Source organism: Clavelina lepadiformis, chromosome 1, assembly GCF_947623445.1.
Source record: "Clavelina lepadiformis chromosome 1, kaClaLepa1.1, whole genome shotgun sequence".
Lineage (NCBI taxonomy): Eukaryota > Metazoa > Chordata > Ascidiacea > Aplousobranchia > Clavelinidae > Clavelina > Clavelina lepadiformis.
Window position 1 is genome coordinate 9,934,555 of NC_135240.1, and position 24,119 is coordinate 9,958,673.

Consider the following 24,119-nt stretch of genomic DNA (forward strand, 5'->3'; position numbering starts at 1 on the left):
CAACTTTTTCATCGGAAAATTGTAGTTTATTTAAGTACTAAGATTAAATAACATTGCGTTACGTGTAAGTTCTAGTAATAGGCTTATTTTATACTGTAGTGTTTTTGTATCGTTGATACTTCCACAGTAATATGATATTTGTGAGTCCATTGTGGAACTTATCACATGATTTATAGAAACGGCTGCTTCTAGACTAAGTCATGTGATAGTACACTAAGTACAGTGAAAGTGAAGTGGCAGATGTTCGTTGGTATTTGGTACAGCTCACTCAAGTATCTTCTTTGGCAATGCTAGACTTAGTTATGAAACTGTGCTATAGCTTCCCGGGCTAGTTTAATTTTGTGCTTCGTAGCAGGATTGAGCAGCGTTAACTTTAAAGTTGGGCTTTGGCGGCCGCTAAGAAAATTTAAGAGAGCGCAAATATGGTATCTTGGGCCAAGTAGAGTATGGGGTATGTCGCCAAAGTGCAAGCTAGGCCTACTACGGTATGAATACATTTTTCGGGTCTAGTGCATAATTATACACCCCACTGACGTCAAAATATGTAAATGCATCATTCACGTGGTTGTGCATATCTGCTCTAAACCCAATTTTTCGGTCTCTGAAAGTGTGAGTGTAAGCTTAAACGACTCTAAAAACTAGCGCTGTTACCTTAGTATTAAATGTATTGTACTGACCAGTGGCTACGGAGCCAGACTGCAGAGTATGGCAGGAGCACACCTGAGAATTTTCGGCCGAAACAGTATTGCACATGGGGAGATCAGTGATCTCTCTAAAAAAAAGAGGCACTGCTATTTTATTCCATTTTTTATTATATCAGGCCGCACCTTGCCTAGCACAACCAGCACACTAGAATTTTGCTTCTGCACCCCCAAGGTCTTTGGGAAACTGCTTTAGTTTGCAGCCAAACATTTTATTTAAAACGATCTTTCTGAAAAGTTATATGCATTTTGGTCTTTGAGCCTTGAAGCTCATAGTGTGAAACAAAAGCCTTACATGAAACTTTTTTTGAAAAAGTGAAAATAGTTGAATGAAAACCGAAACATTTTATGACTTTGTCAATTTTACTGTTAATGTAAGAGAAAGAACCTGCTTTTCCTTTTTGATGGCCACTTAACACATGTGTCAATTGAAGTAATAAAGAATCCATAGAGGAAAACATCACTTTAGTGAAGCTACCATCCCGTGTTGCTTACGAATTGCAATCTTTAGATGTTGCATGCTTTGGGCCTTTTAAATGTGAGTGGGATAAGTTGCTAAACAAATGGGAATCAAAAATTACACTACAGAACAATCTTTTCGTTAACAACCTATGTAAAATCTCATACAAAGGCTTATCAGAAAACAAGAATCATGCAGGTTTTAAGGCTATGGGCAGTTTTCCGTTAGACCGTTCTAAATTTCCAGGTGACCAGTTTGATCCTTGCCAATCGAAAAATTATAATCAGTCATGGTCGGATTAAAGATCAAAAGCACAATGATGATTGGAAAGAAGTTGCTTTTGCATTATCAACGTGGAAACGTGTGATTGGAACGTTTCTAAAGATCGCGCTTAGTATACCCAACTAACCAACTTGACTCTAAAATATTACTGCAATACATTCCATAAATTAATTATTAAAGTTAACACATCGTATATAGTAACATATTCTAATTGTCAGTATGTTTTATTAGACAATTTTAAGAATTTGTTTTGCATTAAATTATCTGTTATTTTACAAAAAAATGTCTTCTCCACCACCTGCTGGTCCTGAATATGCTCCGTTTTTTAGTGCAATGGGAGCTGCATCAGCTATGGTGTTTAGTGGTAAGTATTTCTTGCAACCTTTTATATAAATATGGCATCATTATGTTAATAGTGTACTCAATATTTGAAAAGTCCTGTGAAATATCGAAACTTGGATAAATACCTTTAAAGATGATATTGGACTATGCAGCACACTAATTTTATTTTTCTGCAATATTAAGCAAAAAATTCAGCTCCAGCTGTTTGCAAGGGTTCTAAAAGACAGTACATGTCTGCCTCACCAAACTTTAGGCTCTATAGGCCAGAATATTTTGCTGAAAGGTGTCATAATTTTCAACCTAATATGAGTAAACAGTTGTCATGTCCATTTTTGAATCCTTGTGCATGCGAATTCAACAACAAATCACTCAGTTTCTTCAATTTTAGTATGTGAAAACAACCGCATCTAATGATGGAAAGCGTAACAACTACTCAAACAATAAGTTTAACAATGTGCTATCGGTTAAAAAGATAGTTTGGGCCCAAGCCAACTGGTTTTGTTTAACTCGAACACATTTGTGTCATCGTGTGTAAATTGCAGGCAATATTTTTGCAAATAATGGCATTTGTTGTTTTATTTACTTCTAATGATATAATGACGTTTAATTAATAATTATTAATGTTTAATAATAATGAAATAAAACACATTTTTGTATTAATCGGTTAATCGGAAACCTGGTTAAACGTTCAATCGTTTTATAGTATCTGAAATCCCAAACTAAGTCCTATCTAATGTTAAGTAAAACCATCGGCTAATCGAATCACACTTAAAGGAATAAATCGGATTATGGTATCTGGATTTGCTTCTCACTTGCATACAGCGGTATTTTAATCGTATCATCTTCTCCAGCCAGACGTTCGGAAGCCAAGATAAGTCGCGCATGTCACGCTTACCAATAAGCGAAAGTAGATTTCTTTTTTCGGGTAATTGTCTCGACGTTTAAAAGCGAAGATGAGGTGACGTGTGCTCTCTACTCAAACAATGAATTAATTACTTTACTAAGACAGCACAAAGGGAAAAAAGCAACTACAGTACTGTTACTGATTGAGTGATTACGCTTGAAAAAAAGACTGTGACGTAACAGAGCTCATTCACGATAAAAGGAGAGTCCGATTAAAGCAGTTTCCTGAAAAAATACTTTCATCAACAATGTGCTCTTGGGCGATAGCTGGCAATGTAGCCATCTGTGTTGCATAACACAGTGCAATTGGCCACTACAGTAATAAGCTCTACATAATTTAACCAGAATTGTAGTCAGCTGACGTTGTAGGATTGTTTCACAGAGTTGTACAGTATTGTAATGCCCATTGCAAACGAGTTAGCTCATACACATTATCAACAATAATGCCTGTTCATGATAAACATTTTTTTAGCATATTAGTTAAACGGAAACAGATAATCATATCAAAATGTCTGGCAAATAGATGATACGATTAACCGATTTCGTCTACACTAATACTAAATATTAGTATTATGTTACTGAATTAGCATTCTTCACCAACATATTGCGATGCCCATGTTGAGAAACACTAATTAATTATTAAACATGGTCATATGGTTGTTAGGTCATGACTCATGACTCACGAAATTGTTGTATAATGTATATTTATGCATTGTCAGACAGTCACAATCCACAAATGTTTTTAGCACTTGGAGCTGCATACGGAACTGCTAAATCTGGAACAGGAATTGCAGCAATGAGTGTAATGAGACCAGAACTCATTATGAAATCAGTGGTACCAGTTGTTATGGCTGGTATTGTAGCCATCTATGGTGTGGTAATTGCTGTCTTGATTTCGCAGAGAATGGCATGGAATATGTCTTTATTTGCGTAAGTACAAACATTTAACTTCCACTGCAGACTTGATATATCATGACAATGTACGAAGTTTCAAATACCAATAAATTTGTTTAATTGATTTTAGACTACTTGCTTATGTTCAAGTAAATTAATTTTTATGTTGTTTGCTATGTTGTGAATGGAAGATAATTGTATTTTCCCTTTTATGTAATTATAATATTTGGTATATATATTATATATTATTTGATGACAGCATAAAAATGCATACAAGTTTCACATACATTTTAAAGTTGATTGATATCCAGAATAAAATATGTCAGTTTTGTTCGTAGCAAATTATAGAACAATTTAAATATGAAAGATTTTATTTATTTCAGGGCATTCTTGCATCTTGGTGCAGGTTTGAGTGTAGGCCTTTCAGGTTTAGCTGCTGGTTTTGCCATTGGCATTGTTGGGGATGCCGGTGTACGTGGAACAGCCCAGCAACCTAAACTTTTTGTTGGTAAGCATGTGCGAGTATAATTTAAGGTTTAAGATTAGTATACCTGCATAACAGTTTTGCAGTAGCAAATTTTCTTCGTTATTCATGTATTTTATATGAATCACCGTTATAAGGGTATTAATACTAAGTATGTTCTAATTATTTTTAGGTATGATTTTGATTCTGATCTTTGCTGAAGTCCTTGGTCTGTACGGTCTCATCACAGGACTCGTTTTGGCGATAAAAGCTCCAAACTAAATCACTTTACTTTCATCAGATGTTTGTAAGAAGCTCATGGGGAAAATTACACAAAGCACTATGGTTATTTGCCAGTTTGTTTGTGTCACTTCATAGTAATTTCATAATTGAAATTTTTGAAAACTTGTGCTAACCTTAGCTTCGGATGTCTTTTTTTGGTCATCACTAACAATTCAAAGGATAAAATGTTTTAGTATCATTGTATGCAAACCTTTTGTAGTACTTTAGTACTTTGCAGTTGTAAATTGCTGTATGTAGCTAATTTTCACCAATTCTGAATTTAATTATGATAAGCCCAACTGTTGTTCTTATTATTAGTATTTGAGGCTATTTGTGTTACGTCTTTTTCAGATGAATATTAAGTTAAAATAACATTGTATCCTGTGGTGTATGCTAAAACATGTTGTTTGTATTATTCCACCTATATGTTCAACTATTTTATGGATCAGTTGATTAGGTTAATGTCATTGCTTCTGTCGTGTGCAATAGCGGTGAATGCTGTTATATAAATACTTGTGTAGTATTGTGTGATTAAATAATGTTTACTGGTACTACATTTCCATTAATATTGTGATAGGGAATTTAGCCTCTGGTGGCCAGGCAAAATTCAGTCTTGTTATCCTCACTACGTATGTTAAACAGTGTTGATAAAGTAGCACTAGCAGTAACATGCTAGTTTTTCTCAAATGAACCCAAATTTGCATTACGCATTATCATACAATACATACGTATGGTTAAAGGCCACTGCATTCATTTATTGGCAAAATGCGCAGAGCGCAACAATTTTATGCCTCAGAGATCTCCTAAAACGCCTTAAAGTGAAATGTATTCTCATATTTGTACAGACAGACAGTCTTAGGCCATTTATGGCGTTCATTTGCTAATCGTTATATACAACGATTTTTAACGCCCTAAAAGCGCCAAGGGTGGGTAGCCCAAAACCTACAGTAAGTTTAGTTAGATTAGCAATAGCAGTTTTACTCCGGTGCCAGGTCTAGCACCTCAAACTGAAGGATGTGCAACCGGTGCCATGCCAAAGTTTTTCCAGGCATTGTTATATAGAGGTTTAGCATGACTCGAGGTAAATTTTCCACTCGAAAACCTCGAGTTCAGGAAAAATCTATACACTTACAAGAAAACAATACGTACAAACTCATCGGGAATACGAGGTTTTTAAATCAGAAAACTTGCGCTGAGTCATACGACATTTTTACGTCAAATTGCCCAGAACAAATTTGGCACGACACCGGAACTGAACCCAAACCTTTAAACCGGTTTAAACGAATGTTTTTGGGAAACCAAACCAGAACCCAATGTATTGAAATTTTGACCAGCGCTAACGCAGTTAGAATATTAAATAGGCCTACTGGCATATTGAACATTAAGCCATATTGAGAGTTAAACTTGGATGTTTCGATAACATTCTCATGATTACTGCGTAAGCGGTCAAGTTTACATTCACCAGTCAAACAAATAACTATAGAAAACGAACAAACAACTCTCTTGTACACAGCAGTCAACCGTATTTATATACCCATCATAACTATTCTCTTGTGAGAAACTACTGTCACAAATCAAGAACTCAGTCCTCAACATATCTTTAATTCCTCTTTCAATTACTTAACTGCGCAAGCACTAGTTTTCTACTGATTCAAACCCATTACCAGAATTAAATTTATGACGTTTCAATGGCGATAACAGGTTTTTGGGTATGTTAGAAAATGGATATAATGGCAAAGGCGGTATTGTATTGTATTGTTTATTTTTCGGTAATGGAAAATGGCGGAAAACAGTATTTTCATAAAAAAATACATTATTTATTTTAGATTGATTTTAGAATACGAATTTGTTATTACAGATAACCAAACTTTTTTCCGGAACCAAACTTTTATTAAAAGGTTCGCAAGCTTATCAATGCGTGACAAAAATCATTAAGCTTTTAACTGAGAATGTTTCCTTTAAATTTTGATTATTTCATTAAGCTACTATATAGGCTTGTGATAAATATATCAATTAATGTAATATAAAATTGTGTTCGACATAGAATTGTCATCTATCGAATCAGTGAAGAATAACACTGCGTGACGTAATCGATTGCTTCCCTGTTACTGTGCGTGCATTACGAGTCATCACTTATCAGTCGTATGTTGAGATATACACAAGTAAACAGACTTTGTATGGAAGTGGGAAAACCTTACAGGTTAAGGTACCATACACCTGTAGTTTGTAATGAAAATGTGGTGTATGGTACCTTAACCTGTAAGGTTTGCCCACTTCCATACAAAGTCTGTTTACTTGTGTATATCTCAACAGTGAACTTTGATAGACTTCAGCAATAATAACACAGGAATGACAACTGTATAATCTGATTATATTGAAGCTTCTTTGAACGAATAAATCAAAATAGAACATTGTGACAGCAACAGCATAAAAACATGTTGCGGCGTTGAACATACGACTGATAAGTGATGACTCGTAATGCACGCAGGGAAACAATCGATTACGTCACGCAGTGTTATGCTTCACTGATTCGATAGATGAGAATTCTATGTCGTGCACAATTTTATATTACATTAATTGATATATTTATCACAGGCTTATAAAATAAATGCTTATTTAAATGAATATAAATAGTTTAAATGTAATAGGTTATGTACTATGTGTAACTTATGTGCTACGTGAAAATAATTTCATTGGTTTGATCATACTGCTGTGCGGTTAATCGTGGCATAACACTCGTTCAAGTCGTATTTATATACTGTACAGTGTACAGTAACACCAACTTGCTTTACTAGTACATATATGCATTGCAAAGGGAAATAATATACTGCACAAGACTACCAAAACAGATTTCAAATAATAATGTGTTTTTATTGAAACAGGAAACAAAGCGTTCAAAAATAAACCAGGAAAGTTGAAACATACAATTTATTAAACTTAGAATAAACCAATTGAAGATAACGTTTATGCATTCGTTTTTAAGTTTGAGCTATAAGATAAAGTTGTGATTTTGCTTATAATTCAACTTTAAATTGTGTGTATTTGGACATGCAGTCACCAGATGTAATCCTCCGTGGTAGCATGTTCACTAAAACTTCCTGTTGTAAAAATTACTTCAGAAAATAGATAACAAAATGTTTTGTTGAGTTTGTTTAACTTGCGGTTTACAAACCAACCTGCCCCACTGGTTGTAAGTGATGTCTATGCGTTTGGTAAATAGGGAATGCACAGGTAAACAGAGTGAGAAAAAGGATCTACTTCATTTTGCTTGTCGACGTGTTTCTCGTAGTGGCGTCAATTTTGACGTGTTTAGTGTTACGTTTCGTACCGAATACAGCTTGTCAGACACCGTATCATGATAAAAATGCCTGCATAGAGGTATGTAAGCTACCGGAAAAGGTATGTAACTCGAAAAATTCTCATTTTTAGTTAAGGTCAGAAGGTTATATCAAATTTAATCATGCAGGCCTTCGCGTGGCAATATATCTTTTCTAAAACAGTACCGGTATCTCATACAATCATATCTTTCAGTAATAGCCTAATATAAGTACATTCAGCATAGCCTTATTAAACAAAAAATGACTTCGACCAGTCAACAAACATCCGGGAATTCTGTCTTGGACATTGCTATCAAAAACTGGCTGGAATGGGATAAGGTAGACATATTGTATTGTGAATTAATTTTTGTACCATTGCTGTAATAAAGGGATTGTTGTTAATCACATTCATTAACAATGTTATTTTCCAGAGTGAAAGGTAAGGCAGTTTTCGAAAAGCAACTGTGCGTGCCTAAATTATAGCATGACAGTGTGCAATGTTGTTGTTGTTGCACCGCTGTAAAATAACAACTAGGTAACACATTCTCAAATTTTTTTCTTTATCACATAAACAAATTTTTGTGCTACTCATCTGAGCGAAATCTTTACAGTCTAATGACCAGAACTATCGAAATTTAAAAAAGAATAAAAGTTGGCTGACAATTTCCATTGTTAAGCAAAGGCGATCGAAAAAATTTTGCCGCCTAAAAAATGGCGGCCGTAACTATTAACATAACGTAATAAAGTTTTATGAAAGGACATTGAAGCAGACAATGTTGCCATTGTTTTAAATGTAAATCAACAGGCACATGATAAAATTTGGGGAGCTTGAATCTCGTGTGTTATTGTGCCACAGTTTTCATAATGGGTTATTACCAAGAATTTAGTGCGAAGATTCACAACCATGTAACGTCAAAATATATTTCTTTACTGCCAGATTGGATAGTTTGCTGAATCCGCGGGGTTTATAATTAATTGTGCAAATAATAGCTATTGTTTGATCTTGTTGCACGGGGATATTTCACCCAAAAACAGCAAATTTTCCATTCCGGTTTTACTAGGTCTCTGGTACTCAAATTGTAACGTCATTTGCTTGTAAACTTCTGCACTAGACTCATTACCCCTAGGGGAAAGTTTGGCACCTGAACACAGGATATTCATCAACGTGCACCTTAAACTCTTTTTCATGCCAATTTATAATAAATAAACAAAGAATTGAGGCTTCAATGCACGCCATCATACCAAAATTTGTGTCTTAACATGCACGATTTCTCTTCGAAAACTGCAGTACTTTCCAGTCACGTGTAAAACCATGTAAATCTATATTATACCCCTAATACCCCTAATTATGACGTTATTTGGTTGTAAACTCCTGCACTGGACCAGTTGGTATTAAAATATAAGAGTGTACAATAGCATTTGTTTGCAGAACGTAACTTCCCATCAGCATATTCAAAAATTATATGAAGATGGAAATTTTAATGAGCTTGATAACATTCTTCTAAAAAGAATGGAATTTGGCACAGCAGGTAATTCTTAATTCTAGGTTTTCATTGCTTTTAGCACTCTCACACAAAAGAAATCAGCTTTTAAGGTGTTTGTGCTGTGATTATGACAGCAGTATGATATCACCATTATAATAATACGGTTACATCATCTGATAATATTGACTTAGATACAAGAGCCAGTCTAGAACTCTAAAAGCATTTAACCGAGAAGTGCAAAAGTGAAAAAAGACTTATCTTTTTGTATCATTACTTATGTATATATATTATTTAAATAAAATAGTCTTAGGTTTAAATTGTATTCTTAAATTAGTAATTGGTGTTTTAACCACTTCGTTCATACCACATAATAAAGAACGCTGTCTCATAACAAAATGGTGCTGATTCTTCATAGCTACAGGTTATTGTGCTCGGTTATTGACTTTCAGTATTTATTTTTACTGGAATAAAATTATATCTTCACTTTCAAGCTATTTTTTCCAGTTCTTTGTTAACTTTTAAGATACATATCATACATATCACATATCAATTTAAACCCAAACAGCTGATCAAAATCAAATTTTTCCATATAAATAAGTAATGGCCTATCAATAAGAACCTTCTTCTGACCTGCTACAGTAAAATGTCATTTCATCTGTTTATACATCAATGATATTTAATGTGAATATGCAATATACAACCCACTTTGTAAGCTATATAATACTCTCTGAAGGCTGTGTATATCAGACATAATTGCTTTATAAATTGTCATTTATGCTTTGCATGTTGCATGGTAATGGATTTGAACATCATTTCAATTAACTTATTTAAACTTTTTAGGCTTACGAGCTGAGATGGGTGCTGGCAATTCAAAAATGAATGACCTGACAATTATTCAAACTACTCAAGTAATTTTAGCGTTATTAGTAATTCTATGCGAAGGTTGGATCCACATAGATATTTCTCATGAACAGATTTTGCTTTTTTAAAATTAACTGAGCAAGTGAGCTGGTTAATTTAAACGAATTTAAAATTTACTTGCTTGTACTGTAACTCCAAGCATGAATCCAAGTCCAGCAAAATTGTTTAGAAACCCTCTTATATTTATTTGTTTTTAAACGCAGCAGTTAATACCCTAAACAAATGCCTTGTAGAAGTTTGGATTCTTAAGCACAAGTATAAAACTAACATAAAATTATAAAGTTACATTTAAATAAACTTGGCTTAATAAACGTCAAAAACAATGTATTCAGTAACAATTCTATGAGCTCTTATTAGTTGCAATTTGCCACATTTTTCCAATTGTAAATTTTTTAGGGGTTTTATGAGTACCTCTTTAAAAGATTTGGGAATGATTTGAAAGAAAAAGGAGTTATAATTGGATTTGATTCACGCCATAACAGTCGCAGGTGTTTTGTCTTTTTTCACTAATTATTATGGTTTACCTTTTTGATTGCCTGTTTAATTGTGAATTATTTTTATCAACTTTAAGGTTTGCAGCCTTGGCAGCGAATGTCTTTGTTTTGAAAGGAGTGAAAGTGTATCTTTATTCCAAGATTGTTCCTACTCCATTCGTGGTCAGTTTTTGTTTATTTCTTTTATTTCGTAGCAGGTTTTGATTGGAATTGAATATGTTTAGTGATGTGCTTTAACGATCTAGTTTCACTTCATGCCAGTGAGAAGTGTTAAAAACTGAAATAAATGTCTTTATGCATTTAGCCCTACGGAGTTGTGAAATACCAGACTTGTGCAGGAATTATGGTCACTGCATCTCATAATCCAAAGCAGGACAATGGCTACAAGGTCTATTGGGATAACGGAGCACAGATTATACCACCACTTGATTCAGGTAAGCATGTATAATGATATTTTGGCAGTACATTACCAAGAGGTTACTAAGACAATGATCAACAATAGTTTCAACTGAACTGATTCTTTTCAAAGCCCTGAAATGAATTTAAAAATTTTGAGCACTGAGCAGTTTGCCAATGTTGTACTGTCCGACCAGTACAGTCTTACACAAAGTGTAATAGTGGAATCTATATCAATGGGTTTTAACCTTTTTACACTTTTGCCTTGTAAGCTACTTTGGTAAGTTTGGTTTGATGGAAGCTATTTACCAGACTACCATCGTTATGCAAATATTTTTCATCGTTTTGCATAATTATTTTTACGTGATTTTAACAATTGATCCATAGCTGCAAGAACTCCTTTTTGTGAACCCCTCACTTCAGAAGTGTTACTTAATTGGCTATTTATAAGGAATTATAGTATAACTCACGGATCCCCTGTGCCAACCTCAGGTTGGGAACCACTGCTTTAGAATTTAAATAAAGTTAGTTTAAAAAAGCAGGCAGAATACATCACTGCTCCACATCACTGCTCATTGTAAAAGGCACCTGTGGCTTTGGGTACCACTGCACATTAGTTGAAAATGACTGATATATACGCTTGCCTAAACGCCTGTACATGCAAAGCTGGATTATCATTGAATTGTACTATGGATAACTGAACCTACATATTATGCAAAGCTATAGATACTGCTTAATACATCCACGGTTAATACAACCAACCACTTATTACATCCAAATTGATTGGAACGGAATTTTCCTGTACCTTTCCCATTATAAAAACGTCGATTAAAACATCCACTTCATTAATACATCCATGGACGAAAACGCGATCTATTTCCACGTCCTACCAGGAAGCAGCGAAGAAGAGAAAGCAGCAAGGTTTGAACACAGCAAAAGACTGTGTAACCGTGCTGATCACTTGCAATATGATAGGGAACAAAGTGGAACTGCTGCTTATCAGAAAATTGAGGTCTCCTCGTTGCTTCAAGAAGGATGAAACTCTTCCAATTATGTACGTTTTCTCAAAAAGTGCTTCGATGAGACATTGCAGACTGGTTTAGTTCGTGAGGTGTGCGTCTGCAGAACGAAGAAAGGAAAAGTGGCTCTATTAGTAGATAACTGCTCAGCTCACAAATGTATCACGAGTTTGCAGAACATATCACTACTTTTTCTTCCGCCGAACACAACATCAGTTTTGCATCCCTGCAGCATGGGTATCATTAGGTTAATGAAGACCTATTTTAGGCATAAGATGCAGCAAAAGTTCATTGATATCCTTGATGATAACGCTGAAACTGGACTTGTGGCTCAGACAGTGGTGAAACGCATTAACTTGTTGAAGGCCATGTACATGATCATAAAAGCTTGGGCCAAGGTTACAGATATGACAGATTTGTTGGAAGAAAGGAGGTTTTACCATCAACTGATCGACTACTGTAATCTTTACTTTACCCACGCCACCTGTTGGGCAAAGTGATGAAGAGTTCAGGAATTGGGTCACCACTGATGATGATGTTGAGACCGTGCAAGAACACACTGAGATAGAATTAACTGAGGAAATCGTTTCTATGATAAAAAACAACGATGGCCATGTAGCTGAGGTTTCTAATGACGACGGTGGGGACGACAAACCAGAGGAAGAAATGCCATTACTTGCAGAGATGCTGGAGTGCCTTTACCTTTTGGTCTTGGGACTGAACAGAACAGGATTTCAGAAGGTAGACATGCTTAGTGCTATGAAAGCAGAAGTACATGGTGATTTAAAAAAGACATTCCCACCTAGAAAAACTTCGTTGCGCAAGTTTTTTCTTTACTGATTAAATACAGTAAATTCAATGATTGCATTTTTACCACCAGAGGGTTGTTCAGTGATATTGTTTGTTTAATTGGTTATTACAACCACTTACTACATCCAAAATCAGCTGGTCCGAGGTGGATGTATTAACTAGTGTCTGCTGTACTTATATTGTTTGTCTTATTCTTATATACACAACTTGTGTTGATTTTGTTGAACACGATTATACTTTGGCTGCTATATGTTAGTTCATACTTCAATACAAACTAAGTACTTGTACAATCATACTGGACTGTATGACTTCACTGAACTTTAACTTTGTTATTTCTTCCTAGTAACATTCCTAACAACACTATGTTATTTGCTTTTTTAATGCTTTTGTGCATTTTTGACAGTAGGTAAATGCAGAATTTAATTCAATTTACCCTAATTAGGTATTGCCCAGTGCATATTAGAAAATTTACAACCAGCATGTGAGAAAGTATGGAACGATGAGTTTTGTCATTCTAGTTCATTGCTCACCGATCCATTAAACGATGTCATGGGATCGTATTATGAGGATCTTGCAGATTACTGTCATCATCGGTAAATGGTTGTAAATAAAATTTTGTGATTAGCATTGCTTGTTAAATTACTTCATGTATGCTTTACGTTAACATACTCTGTCTTTTATGAACAGATCTGTTAATCAGTCCACTTCACTGCGTTTTACTTACACTCCTGTGCATGGGGTTGGTCTTGATTTTGCTCGACGTTCTTTCCAGACATTTGATCTTCCCATGTTTGAGGATGTCCCTGAACAAATGTATCCCGATCCAGAGTTTTCAACGGTGAAATACCCCAACCCTGAGGAAGGAAAGGGTGTGCTGGTAATGCAATTTCTTTTTTGCAACAAGTGTAATTAGTTTTGTTAAAATTTAACAAATGATGTGTTTTATGAGATTATGTTTTCTATCCTGGGCTGCTGAAAGATTAGCATTTTTGCTTGATAACGTTAAGTGTTTTTTTGCTCTTAGTGTTTGATTGTGTGACTGTTTTGCTGTCAGACACTATCAATGAGAACTGCAGATGCAACAGGTTGCCGTGTGATCCTGGCAAATGATCCAGATGCAGATAGGCTGGCTGTGGCTGAAAAGCAAAAAGATGGAAACTGGAAAGTTTTTACTGGAAACGAAATCGGTAAGTCCCGTTAGTAATTCATTCACAAAATTTTTTGGGGTCAAAGCCTTTTCAGGTGCAAAGTAACGCACGATCACTATCACTGAGGAAGTAAAATATTGCTCATGTAGTTGTCAATGAACTTTTATTTTCATAAAATCCTGATTTTGTCCAGGGACTCTTCTTGGCTGGTGGGCATGGCACTGTTATATCTCGAAAAATCCTGATGCTGATCGTTCCAACGTCTACATGTTGAGCAGCACTGTGTCATCCATGATCTTGCAATCTGTCGCTAGCGTGGAAGGATTTTCATTTGAGGTTGCTTCAGCTTTAAGTTGAAAAACAACTGCTCATTGCAATTGCTCATAGTTACCAGCTTTTTAATTATTCTGCTTGTTTTATCAGGATACCCTAACCGGTTTCAAATGGATGGGAAATAGAACGGACGAATTGGTAAAACAAGGGAAAACAGTCCTCTTTGCTTTTGAAGAAGCTATTGGTTAGTGGTAGGCTTAGCTCCGTTTGCTTACAAACATGGGGGCTTAATCTAGTACCTCAATATGTAAAATTTGTAAATACAAACCCATTCTAAATTGCTATAAAACAAAAATCAAAACCTAAAGAAATATTAACCCTGAGTTACAATGTGTGATATGTAGTAAAGTAGAATCATAGCTCGTCCAAACGTAGTAGTAGCAGTAGTTTTAAACACATGAAAGAAACATGTATTTTTCTCAAAACTGCAACAAAACGCATTTTCGGACTTGTGAAATCTGCTGTTCATTCTCAGGCTTCATGTATGGGAATAATGTTCTGGATAAAGACGGTGTCAGCGCAATGTCCGTAATTGCAGAGTGTGCATGCGTGCTTGACTCCAAAGGCTGTACGCTTAGTGAGCAATTGCAGAATCTATACGACAAGTAAGCTACTTTCGCATCACATGAGCGTTATTACAGTACAAGGCGTTTCGTGGACGATAAAGTTTCACAACCAAATGACTGTTTTGTATCCTTCACAGATACGGTGAACACGTCAGCAATAATTCTTACTATATCTCGCACGATAGCCAGAAAACCGACTTGATGTTTGCCCGGCTACGAAACTACTGTGATGATAATAACAACAGTAACGCAATAATCGACAAAGAACGCGGGAACAGGTATCCAAAGAAGTTGGGCAGGTTTGATATCCGTGGAATCCGCGACATCACAACTGGATTTGACAGTCGATTTGACGACGGAAAGGCTGTAAGTGGCTGACTGAATGCAACTAGCTACTGCACAATGCTAATTAGTAATAACCTGTTATGAAGCGAATTACCACCTCGCAAAACTAGTCGAACTTCTTTATTATAACTCACTAGCTAACAAATCCTGTCATACCAGTTCAGTTACTTTTTGCTATCATTACGCAACCGCAAGTATTTTGAAAGCACGCGTTACATACCTACTCCATATGTGAACAATGAATCTGTAACAAGACTCAGTTTACCTTTAAAACGCTTTCCATTGCATTGGTTTACGCAAAGTGGATACCATAACGCCCTGCGCTATTTCCACGTAATAGTTCGTGTAGTCGCTAAAGTGTTTATGCCCGAAATGGAAATGTTAAGTCAACATCAAATGTTATTCAGTTATGGTGTTGAGAAGTACGTATAGTTTGAACCGAACTAACCAGATTTACGTTTCTCTTTTTTTGTTTAAAGGTGTTGCCAGTGTCGCCGGGCAGCCACATGATTACATTCTATTTTGCCAACGAGAGTGTTCTTACCATAAGGACAAGCGGGACTGAACCTAAGATCAAGTATTACTCAGAGATGCGCGGAAAAGGAGCCGCGACCGGGTAGGTTGAACCAATTCACGAAGATTCTGAAGATTTTACGCAGACATATTTGCCTATGAAAGTTTGTTGTAATTTAAGCGGTTCACTCACGTTGTGTACAGTATTGCAAATGCACACAAAGATTGCAGTTTTAAACTGTCGTGTTGTCAAACATTGTCCGTTGGAAGCGGCTGAACGTCAGTACAAAATGTTATTACTTTCAGGAAACGTTCTGATCTTATTTCGGAACTGGATCAGTTGGTGGCTTCAATGCGAGATGACTTCTATCAGCCGGATCGAAACGGATTCCTTTCGCGTTCAACATGATCAGTTGATATTTCATGAGACATGGTAAAGCACCATGGCTATTAAATAAAACGCAGTTTGTTTAGGTTTTTCCAAAATACGTTTTCTGTCCGACACTACGAACAGTTTAAGTAGTGCTAGAAGATTATTCTCGTCTTTTTAGTGTACAAATTATACCATACTTTTTCAGTGTTTTTCCGTATTGCGTTTGTTTATCTGATCTCGCGTTATCCATATCTACAATATAATTATTTGCTAATATTTATTATGCCTATTTTAAATAAATTAAAATATTTAAATTTATTGGAAAACTAGCTTCGTAGTGATGTTTACCTTTTGGGTGTTGTTTGCTGCACTTCAGTGCAAATGTTTCGGTCAGTACTTCTGCAATACGAATGTTACGTGTACAGGTAATTCTACCTGATTATAACCTATTTGGATATTGCTAGTTAATGGGTTTTTATTTTAAACGATTCGTATATTGATGGTTATTTTGATTTTCGCCTCAAAAATCTTAAATTTATCCAAATGCTCTGTGGGTTACCGACCGATTTACTTTAAAGAAATTATTATGTATTAAACTAATATAGAAAGGTGCGCTCGTTTATGTGTGAAATATGTGAGAACTGTATCAGCCAGATAAACAGATACTCACCACGTCTTTACAATGTAAATTATTCAATTCTTTAAATGGCCAAATTGGTAATTAACGGTATTCTGTAGGAAACTATTTATCGACGTATTGCGACGTATGTTTTCACTGGTCGAGATTTAAGTTAACGAAAATCTTGTCTGTTACAACATTATATCGAGACATGATGGTAAAAAACGTTTGTAGTTGATGGAATCGATTGGGTAGCCGATATCCTGCATCTGCAAGCGACCCTAAAACAAGCTTGTTTTAACTTTTAAGATTAACTAGGCCTATATAACTTATTGACTAGTTAATATCTCCAGTAGCCTATATATTTGACCTCAGAAATCACACATCAAAAAGCGATAAAATGTTCAACCCCCCTCACCTACAACTTAACGTCAAACCCCGTTAAGAACTCTACACATAAATAGCACAAAAATTATCTTATTACATTATTTAGTTGATTGTATAACATTTCACCTATTATGTAGTTTGAATGCATTTAGGCTATTGTAGTTCGAATGGACATTGGGAGAGAGAGCTTTTTATGAATTGAGTCAGTGTTTGGGCTAAACTTGCATGGTTGTAGTGTTAGCTATACGTTTTACATACTTTTTATAAAGAAAATAAACTATTTTAAAGTTGCGCTTGAAATAGGAACTTTAGGAGTTCGACGGTTTTCACGAAAAGTTGCAAAGCCACACAAACTTATTATTTATTGAAATCGGTTTATGGCGAGTTTTGGAAAAAGTTAAGTGCGTCTAAAATCAACCAATGTCTTCTCTAGAGTAATATTTATCCCTTTTAACACGGAATGGGAAACGTGCCTTATTGTTAACCCGAGCCTGGAAATTTATTTGAAGCCAGAATTAGACCAGAAAGTTAATTTTACTAAATGAATCAAAGTTATGTTTTGATGCCATTCTTTGACTGTCATCTTTTTCTAAGCTGCGCGTGCTCTGGGTGAGGTTTTTAGCACTAAACGCGCATGCATATTCGTGTAAAGAAAGTGAAATTACTACACAAAACTGTTGAGGCTGTGGTAGAGTGTGAGTATAAATTCGGGCCTGAGTCTGGCCCAATTTTTTTCAAACTTAAGCCTGAACGGTGGTTCAGGTTGAGCCCGAGCCCGACCCGAAAAGCCAGGCTCAACTTACAACTCTGTTTTGACGAACAAAAGAAAACATTTCGAAATCTTGAAATTAGTTGAGGATTTCATTATTCGGTTTTTGACTAGTTTTGTAACAATAGCAACTCTTTAAGCACAATATTAATTGGTTGTCGTTGGAACAAAACTTCAAGAATAGGTGTGCGTTCTTTCCTTTTTTATTTTTCTGTCTTCCTTTATGCTATTACTCTGTTGTTTTGCGTAATTAATAAAAATAATAATAGTGTGTACAATTGCAATTCTATGTGTATGTATTAGCCGTTATATTTGCCATTAGCAAACCTACTTTAAAGATTCAAAGTTGTTAAATTCTTTAGCTTATAGATTTGGTAAATGTTTTATGATATCTTGTCGTAATTGCTCTATTTCTTCGATTTATTTCTTGTCCTCATTTTTAAGTTAATGTTTTTGATTTCCATGTTTTGCGCAGCAGTTGCTATGCGCCACAAAGAGACGCTACACAAAAACATAAGACATACTGGATAATGCTTTGGTAAATTGCTTCGATTAGTTGTAGGCTAGGCCTAACCGACTTGCAATTGCTTATTGATTTGTCGAATTTCAAAATATAAGTTGCTATGGCTGCTGTAGAAACTTCACAAGATTGGGAGAAGGACTTAGACTGGCTTATTAAAGATTCAGAAGAACAAGTAATGAAGGAAGATACCGCAAAATCTGAGATGAACGCAAAAAACGCTGCCGAATCTACGGCTGTTGCAGAGCCTATTGAACAAATAGAAGATACAGGTCACCAGCAGGAGCCGAATACTGTTTTGAAAGATGACAGTGATACTGATGAAGAAGATGACGATGAAGATGATGGTTTGACACCTGACGAAAGATTTCTACTTCAGCACAATACATCTTTAAATGATGCAGTGGAAGGAGATGAATATGATGTACTGACTCGTCTTGCAAAAGCTAACGAAGAGTTGGCCAGTGAACCTGCTGATGAAGAAGAGCGTGAACGAAAAGTTCTTTTCAAGCAAAAATTGGTTGATTTTGAAGCTCCACCAAATGACTTTTCCTCATCATCATCGGAAACTGAGACCAAAATGGGTGACATCTCTAAGGATATGAATGACTTGAAATTACAATCCACTGATTCTGTTGAAATTAATGGCCAGGTGCTCCATAAGGATGAAAAGGTCTTAGTCGAAAGGGGTGGTAAATTTGAACTGGTGGAGGCGGGAGAATTAAACGGAATGTTACCCACTAGTGCTTGGAGTAATCCCCAACAAAATGGGCTTTCATATGAAAGTGAAAGAAGGTCATTTCAATCCCCTAAACAAAGGCCAAAATCAGCTCCTGCTAGACATAGTCAGCCATCTTACAGTCTTCCTCCAGCAAAACCATCTGTTGCAAAAACCTTTTGCTATTCACCAGAGATGAAAGTGTTGCTAAACAAGCAGGCTGCTGCTCGAGCTGCACGTACTAAGGAGGAAGAGAGAAGAATACAAGCTGAAAAGCAACTCAATCGTGAGGAGGCAGAGGATGCATGGAAAAGTTGGCTGGAAAGAAAAAATGAGTCCATAAGAAAGCAAAAGAAGCAAGACAAAGAAGAACATTTGAAGAAGGAAATGGAAACTGAGAAGTTTCCAGAAGAAGCAGAAGAAGCTTACCAATCATGGTTGAAGCAAAAGCGCATCCAAGCTAAAAAGGAAAAGGTTATGATTCAACAGCAGCAAATTGAGATTGATGAAGGCTGGTTCATGCGGGAAAGAAAAGATTGCAATAAAGCTTTTCGTCAGTGGCTGCAAAATAAAAATAGAATGGCTCGAAAAGCAAAAGAAGAAGAAAAACAGCTTAAGAAACAATCCATTCGTGAAATGAGGCGTGCTCGAAAAGTGCAAAAGCTCATGGCATCTATACAAGAAGCCCAACAAATGAAATACGTTGAATACTATGGCTACAGAGTTTAGTATGCTGAAGCAAACCAACTGGTTGCATTTTTTCATCAGTATCACTAGATCTGTTTTAATTGCAGACTACCTAGATGCAACTTTATCTTAGCACTATACAGTTGTATTATATGTCCAATCACAGTTGCAAAATCATGAGAAAGCTTTGTGCCAGCTATTTTAATCGTAGAATTGTGTTGATACTTTAAAGCACCAAATTTTCGAAACATCATGTTGTCACAGTTTGGGTGAGATTTGTATCATGGTGTAAATGGTTACTGTGTAGTGGTACATGGAACTTAATCAATAATAATTAATTTAGGAGAATAGTTTTGTTGATTGTAATAGCTTAAATTGAAATTGTAAAAGATAATTTGATTGTATTGATGGTTTTTATAGCTTTTGTTGTGATCGTTAATATCTTTTACTTATAAGCAGTATCTGTGTTTCTTCTGTCTTCAAATGTTTCTGGATAGGTATAGGTTTCTAATCTGTATATTTTGTACTAAAATATTCAATGCTACATCAAACATTTTGTTGGCATATTTGGACATGACATTGCATGATATAGTTTTACTTTCTACCAGCAATTACATTTTTGTTAAATTTTAGTCAGCAGGTATATTCTTTGCACTCACTCTCTCCAGCCTTATCTTGCTATTGAAATTTTAATCAATCTCAGTATTCTTAATAACGAAGCAAAACATAGTTATCATGTGAATGATAAAGTTAGGCATATCGTTTTTGTGTGTTGTACCTAACAGCTATATTTTTGATGTAAATTATTTGTTTAACTGATAGGGATATGAGTTGCTTTTCTTGTCTGTTGTTGAAGGTATTTTATCCTTTGTATCATCAACATTGCTAGGTGAGTTACAAAACAAATCCTCAACTGAAATTTTCGCAAAATCTATAAACTTTAAAATACTATGTCATTGCAGCAAGACAGCATGAATTTCTCAAGAAGTAGTAATCACAAATCGTCTATCCGAAAGGAAAGAAACATAAACCATATAACAAAACTCAAGTCCCAACAAGCTGTATCAGAAAAAGAAAAGGTTTATGTTGTTTTACTGTAATTTTAACAAAGATCTGTGTATTCTCTGTGTAAATCAGTGATTACCAACTGTTTATTCATTATTATTATTAGCCAGGCCAGATGTAAAACCTAGACTTCATCAACTTAAGGTCATTTGCTGCTAATGTACTATATCACCAGCACGAAATAAAACATTACATAACACATGCAATGAAAGATTGTTACAAGGGCAGCTCAAAAATTCTTATCTAGTCCAACAACACTTTCTCTGGTCAATAAAAATGAACAATATAGTACAATCGTACTAGTTTTAAGGTGAATTTCCTAGCTTTTACTATTTTGGTGTCTGTTTTTCTAAAAATACTTGTATGCTTTGAAATTATCAGATTAAATTCAAGTGTCAACAATTTAGACTTTAGAGGCTGCATAAAAGACATTTTAGGGCTGCCATTTAAGCAGCTCTCAGAACCACTGGTGTAAACATCCATGAAATTTAGTAATGTATTTGTGATATTTGCCAATGTATGAAGTCCAAATTTTTAATGCATTTCAATTCAAAAAATCAAAAATACTGATAAATATTTTATCTTTTGCAGGCTTGTAAAGAAATGAAGAGCATAATGAGAGACCGACATAGTGCAGTTTACCATAAATCAGCATTTTCAGTATCATCGGATTTAAATACAACCAGTTGTCATCAAGGTAAATATTTTAAGTTTAAGCAGCAATCCTTGTCTTGTAAGAGTTGGCTACTTTTGAACAAATATGACTATGACAAAAACCTTCTGATAAGTAATCTTTAATCCATTTTTTTGTAAATACTTTGATGTTTATTCGTGAAAGCTGACTGTGAAATTATCAGGCCTAACAAAATGGGTCAACAGTGGTGTAGTCTAATTGTTTTGGTTCTTTTGTATGTTGTTTATTACCCTGTGTTTCATTAATTTTTGCAAACAATAGGTCCAGGCTCATGTATGCCTTGTCAACAAAAGAATCTAACTCATCATTGTTTACTTTTAATTGGCCCATTGTTTGTATTGTGAGTGCCCATATTGAAAAAAGTCTTTTACAATTGCTTTATATTTATCTTTTTATTCTATTTTTCATGGTTTCTCCTATTTTTTTCCTACGCATCACACAAAACCTTTTTTGCCAGAAAACGAAACGATGTGTCGTATATGCCAATCAATGGATGATTCACTTGAAAATCAACAAGTGCAACCGTGTGCTTGTTCAGGATCTCTGAAATATGTTCACATGCAATGTCTTAAACAATGGAGGCAAACAAAGAAAGCGAAAGGTGGAATCTCCACTTCACTGTGAAGAACATTAATTGAAAATGGACAATATGATTAGTTTAAGTTAATTGTGTCTTTTTGTTTAAAATAGCCTAAACTTAACTTGTACCTTTGCAGGTGCCGATGTTAGTATATGTGAATTATGCAAACAGCCGTACAATATAGAATTACTTGGCAATACAAATGTGACACCTGATATTATATCGAAGGTAATATAGATGTGAATAATACATATTTTTTTTAATCGTATATCATGAATGTTAAATTGACATTACTTTATACAACTTTGCATTGGCTTATAAACCAACCTCACCAGAAAATTTACTTTTAAGAAAATGGCTGTTTTCTGGCCAAGTGTTTTACTAATTCATTACTTTCAGAATCGAGACGTAGGCATATAAGCAAAACAGAATGCCGGACGTAGATGAAGTTATGTGTAATAGCCTACTACTACTAGGTATTGATTTTCTTTCCATAGATGCAAGAAGATTTAAGGAACTTAGTTAAGTCTGGAATATACCTCATGCTTCTGGTTAACAATTGGAAAAGGGAGGTAGACGACTTAAGTACAGGTAACATTCCTTGTGTTAGTCAATCATCAACAAATACAGTTCCATCGGTCACAAGACGTCTAGTTCATCGAATAACATATGGTATGTACTTTGTTTTGTCCAATGAGTTTAATTGAAATATAGTATACCCAAAGTATATGAATGTCAGATGCCAAGTTTTCTTTTTTTGTAGAAAGCAGCGATGACGACGACGCGAATTACGTCACCAGGGAAAGCTTGAAACGTGAGAGCGAAAAAGCGCGTTTGAGACGAAATTGAAGACAATACAAAACACTGCTAAACCTTCTTTTTCTATTCATATGTGATAAATGTTTACGGTTAAATCCATGTGAGATCACCTTATTAATATTTAAGTGCTGGCCTATGACCTGTGTTCCATTGTATTGCATTATTCACGCTTCGTTTGATCACTGTCCAAGAACGCCAATCTCGTTTTGAAATAATTGTTTTGCTACACTGTGACGAACGCTTTTCAATAAAATTTGTTGGCTTGGTGGCGCAGCGGGTAGTATTTTTGGTGAAATAGTCGCTCTCCGATTAAAATCCCGCCCAAAGTTTTAACGAATAATTTAAATTTCTTTTCTAAACAAAATGTATATAAATACCTCGTAGCTTATTTGAGAGTAAAACCATGCGTAGTTTGAGTTGATGATACAGTACTTGTTATAGCTGAACCGTGTTAACCTCAGTATACATACTACAAAGGAAATTAAGTAAAACAAACTTTTGCCCCTACCAAAATATAATGGAGTCAGCTCAAGCTTGCAAAAGCCTGTGTTCGTTTATTAGTTATAACCAGGGCGATTATTTTTTGACATGTCAAAAAAAGTCAAAAATTTGTCAAATTTACAGCGTTAGATCAAAAATTGTTTACAAACTGCGTTGTCGTGGTGTCATAGAGGTTGCACTGTAGGTGAACTTGTCATTTTACATTGTACACCTTGTAGCCTACTTTATACTGTTGTAAATGGCCCATTGTCTACTTATCATGAATCAGCTCTTGCTTCGGTTTTGCTTTAGATATTTCATGTATCTTTAGTTTAGACAAATGTATTGAACAGTTCTTGTTTTGTCTTATTTGCAGTTTTTTTGGCAGTGATTTGTAATTAGCTCATTTCCCTTTTCAGAATAGGCTAGGTCTGTGTTCAGATATTTGCCCTTCTTTACTACAATAAATTTTAACTTTTTGTACAATAATGCGTAATTTAACTACTTGAGTTCTTCATACGTCAAAATTTGTCCAAAAAAAGTTTTTTAATGTCAAAATTTGTCAAATTGTTCAATTTTTAGGTCAAAAAATAATCGCCCTAGTTATAACTTATAAGTTAACCTTCTGAGTGTTACCATCTATACTCTCACTGTGTGACTGAGGGATTAAAATCGGTATTAAGATTAATATAGACGAAGAATAATGAACTCCGATATCTAGACTAACCCTTTCTT

The 24,119-nt window shown here is 35.1% G+C and overlaps 4 protein-coding genes across 5 annotated transcripts; all 4 read left to right on the forward strand.

Moving 5' to 3' along the window:
- Positions 1–1,645: 1,645 nt before the first annotated feature.
- LOC143447517 (V-type proton ATPase 16 kDa proteolipid subunit c-like) lies at positions 1,646–4,878 on the forward strand. The gene is made up of 4 exons (XM_076947678.1): positions 1,646–1,807; positions 3,435–3,618; positions 3,966–4,090; positions 4,239–4,878. Exons 1-4 carry the CDS (start codon positions 1,726–1,728, stop codon positions 4,325–4,327), a joined length of 480 nt encoding a protein of 159 aa, XP_076803793.1. The 5' UTR covers positions 1,646–1,725; the 3' UTR covers positions 4,328–4,878.
- A 2,713-nt stretch (positions 4,879–7,591) lies between these two features.
- On the forward strand, positions 7,592–16,658 carry LOC143447512 (phosphopentomutase-like). The gene is made up of 15 exons (XM_076947664.1): positions 7,592–7,983; positions 9,074–9,173; positions 9,969–10,036; positions 10,446–10,537; positions 10,621–10,705; positions 10,848–10,977; positions 13,211–13,361; positions 13,456–13,645; positions 13,823–13,955; positions 14,110–14,252; positions 14,340–14,433; positions 14,725–14,854; positions 14,953–15,181; positions 15,640–15,776; positions 15,980–16,658. The coding sequence occupies exons 1-15, from the start codon at positions 7,906–7,908 to the stop codon at positions 16,080–16,082; spliced, it is 1,863 nt and encodes a 620-aa protein (XP_076803779.1). The 5' UTR covers positions 7,592–7,905; the 3' UTR covers positions 16,083–16,658.
- Positions 16,659–18,326: 1,668 nt separating this feature from the next.
- LOC143468948 (uncharacterized) lies at positions 18,327–20,568 on the forward strand. The gene has a single exon (XM_076966439.1). The coding sequence runs from the start codon at positions 18,445–18,447 to the stop codon at positions 19,786–19,788; it is 1,344 nt and encodes a 447-aa protein (XP_076822554.1). The 5' UTR covers positions 18,327–18,444; the 3' UTR covers positions 19,789–20,568.
- Positions 20,493–23,173, forward strand: LOC143468958 (putative E3 ubiquitin-protein ligase MARCHF10). 2 transcript variants are annotated; one of them, XM_076966451.1, is made up of 7 exons: positions 20,493–20,635; positions 20,709–20,825; positions 21,403–21,508; positions 21,963–22,106; positions 22,222–22,313; positions 22,583–22,757; positions 22,849–23,173. In XM_076966451.1, exons 2-7 carry the CDS (start codon positions 20,718–20,720, stop codon positions 22,932–22,934), a joined length of 711 nt encoding a protein of 236 aa, XP_076822566.1. In that variant the 5' UTR covers positions 20,493–20,635; positions 20,709–20,717; the 3' UTR covers positions 22,935–23,173. The 2 variants fall into 2 exon arrangements, with proteins under 2 accessions (XP_076822566.1, XP_076822574.1); XM_076966459.1 differs by having other exon boundaries at positions 22,583–22,676.
- Positions 23,174–24,119: the final 946 nt, after the last annotated feature.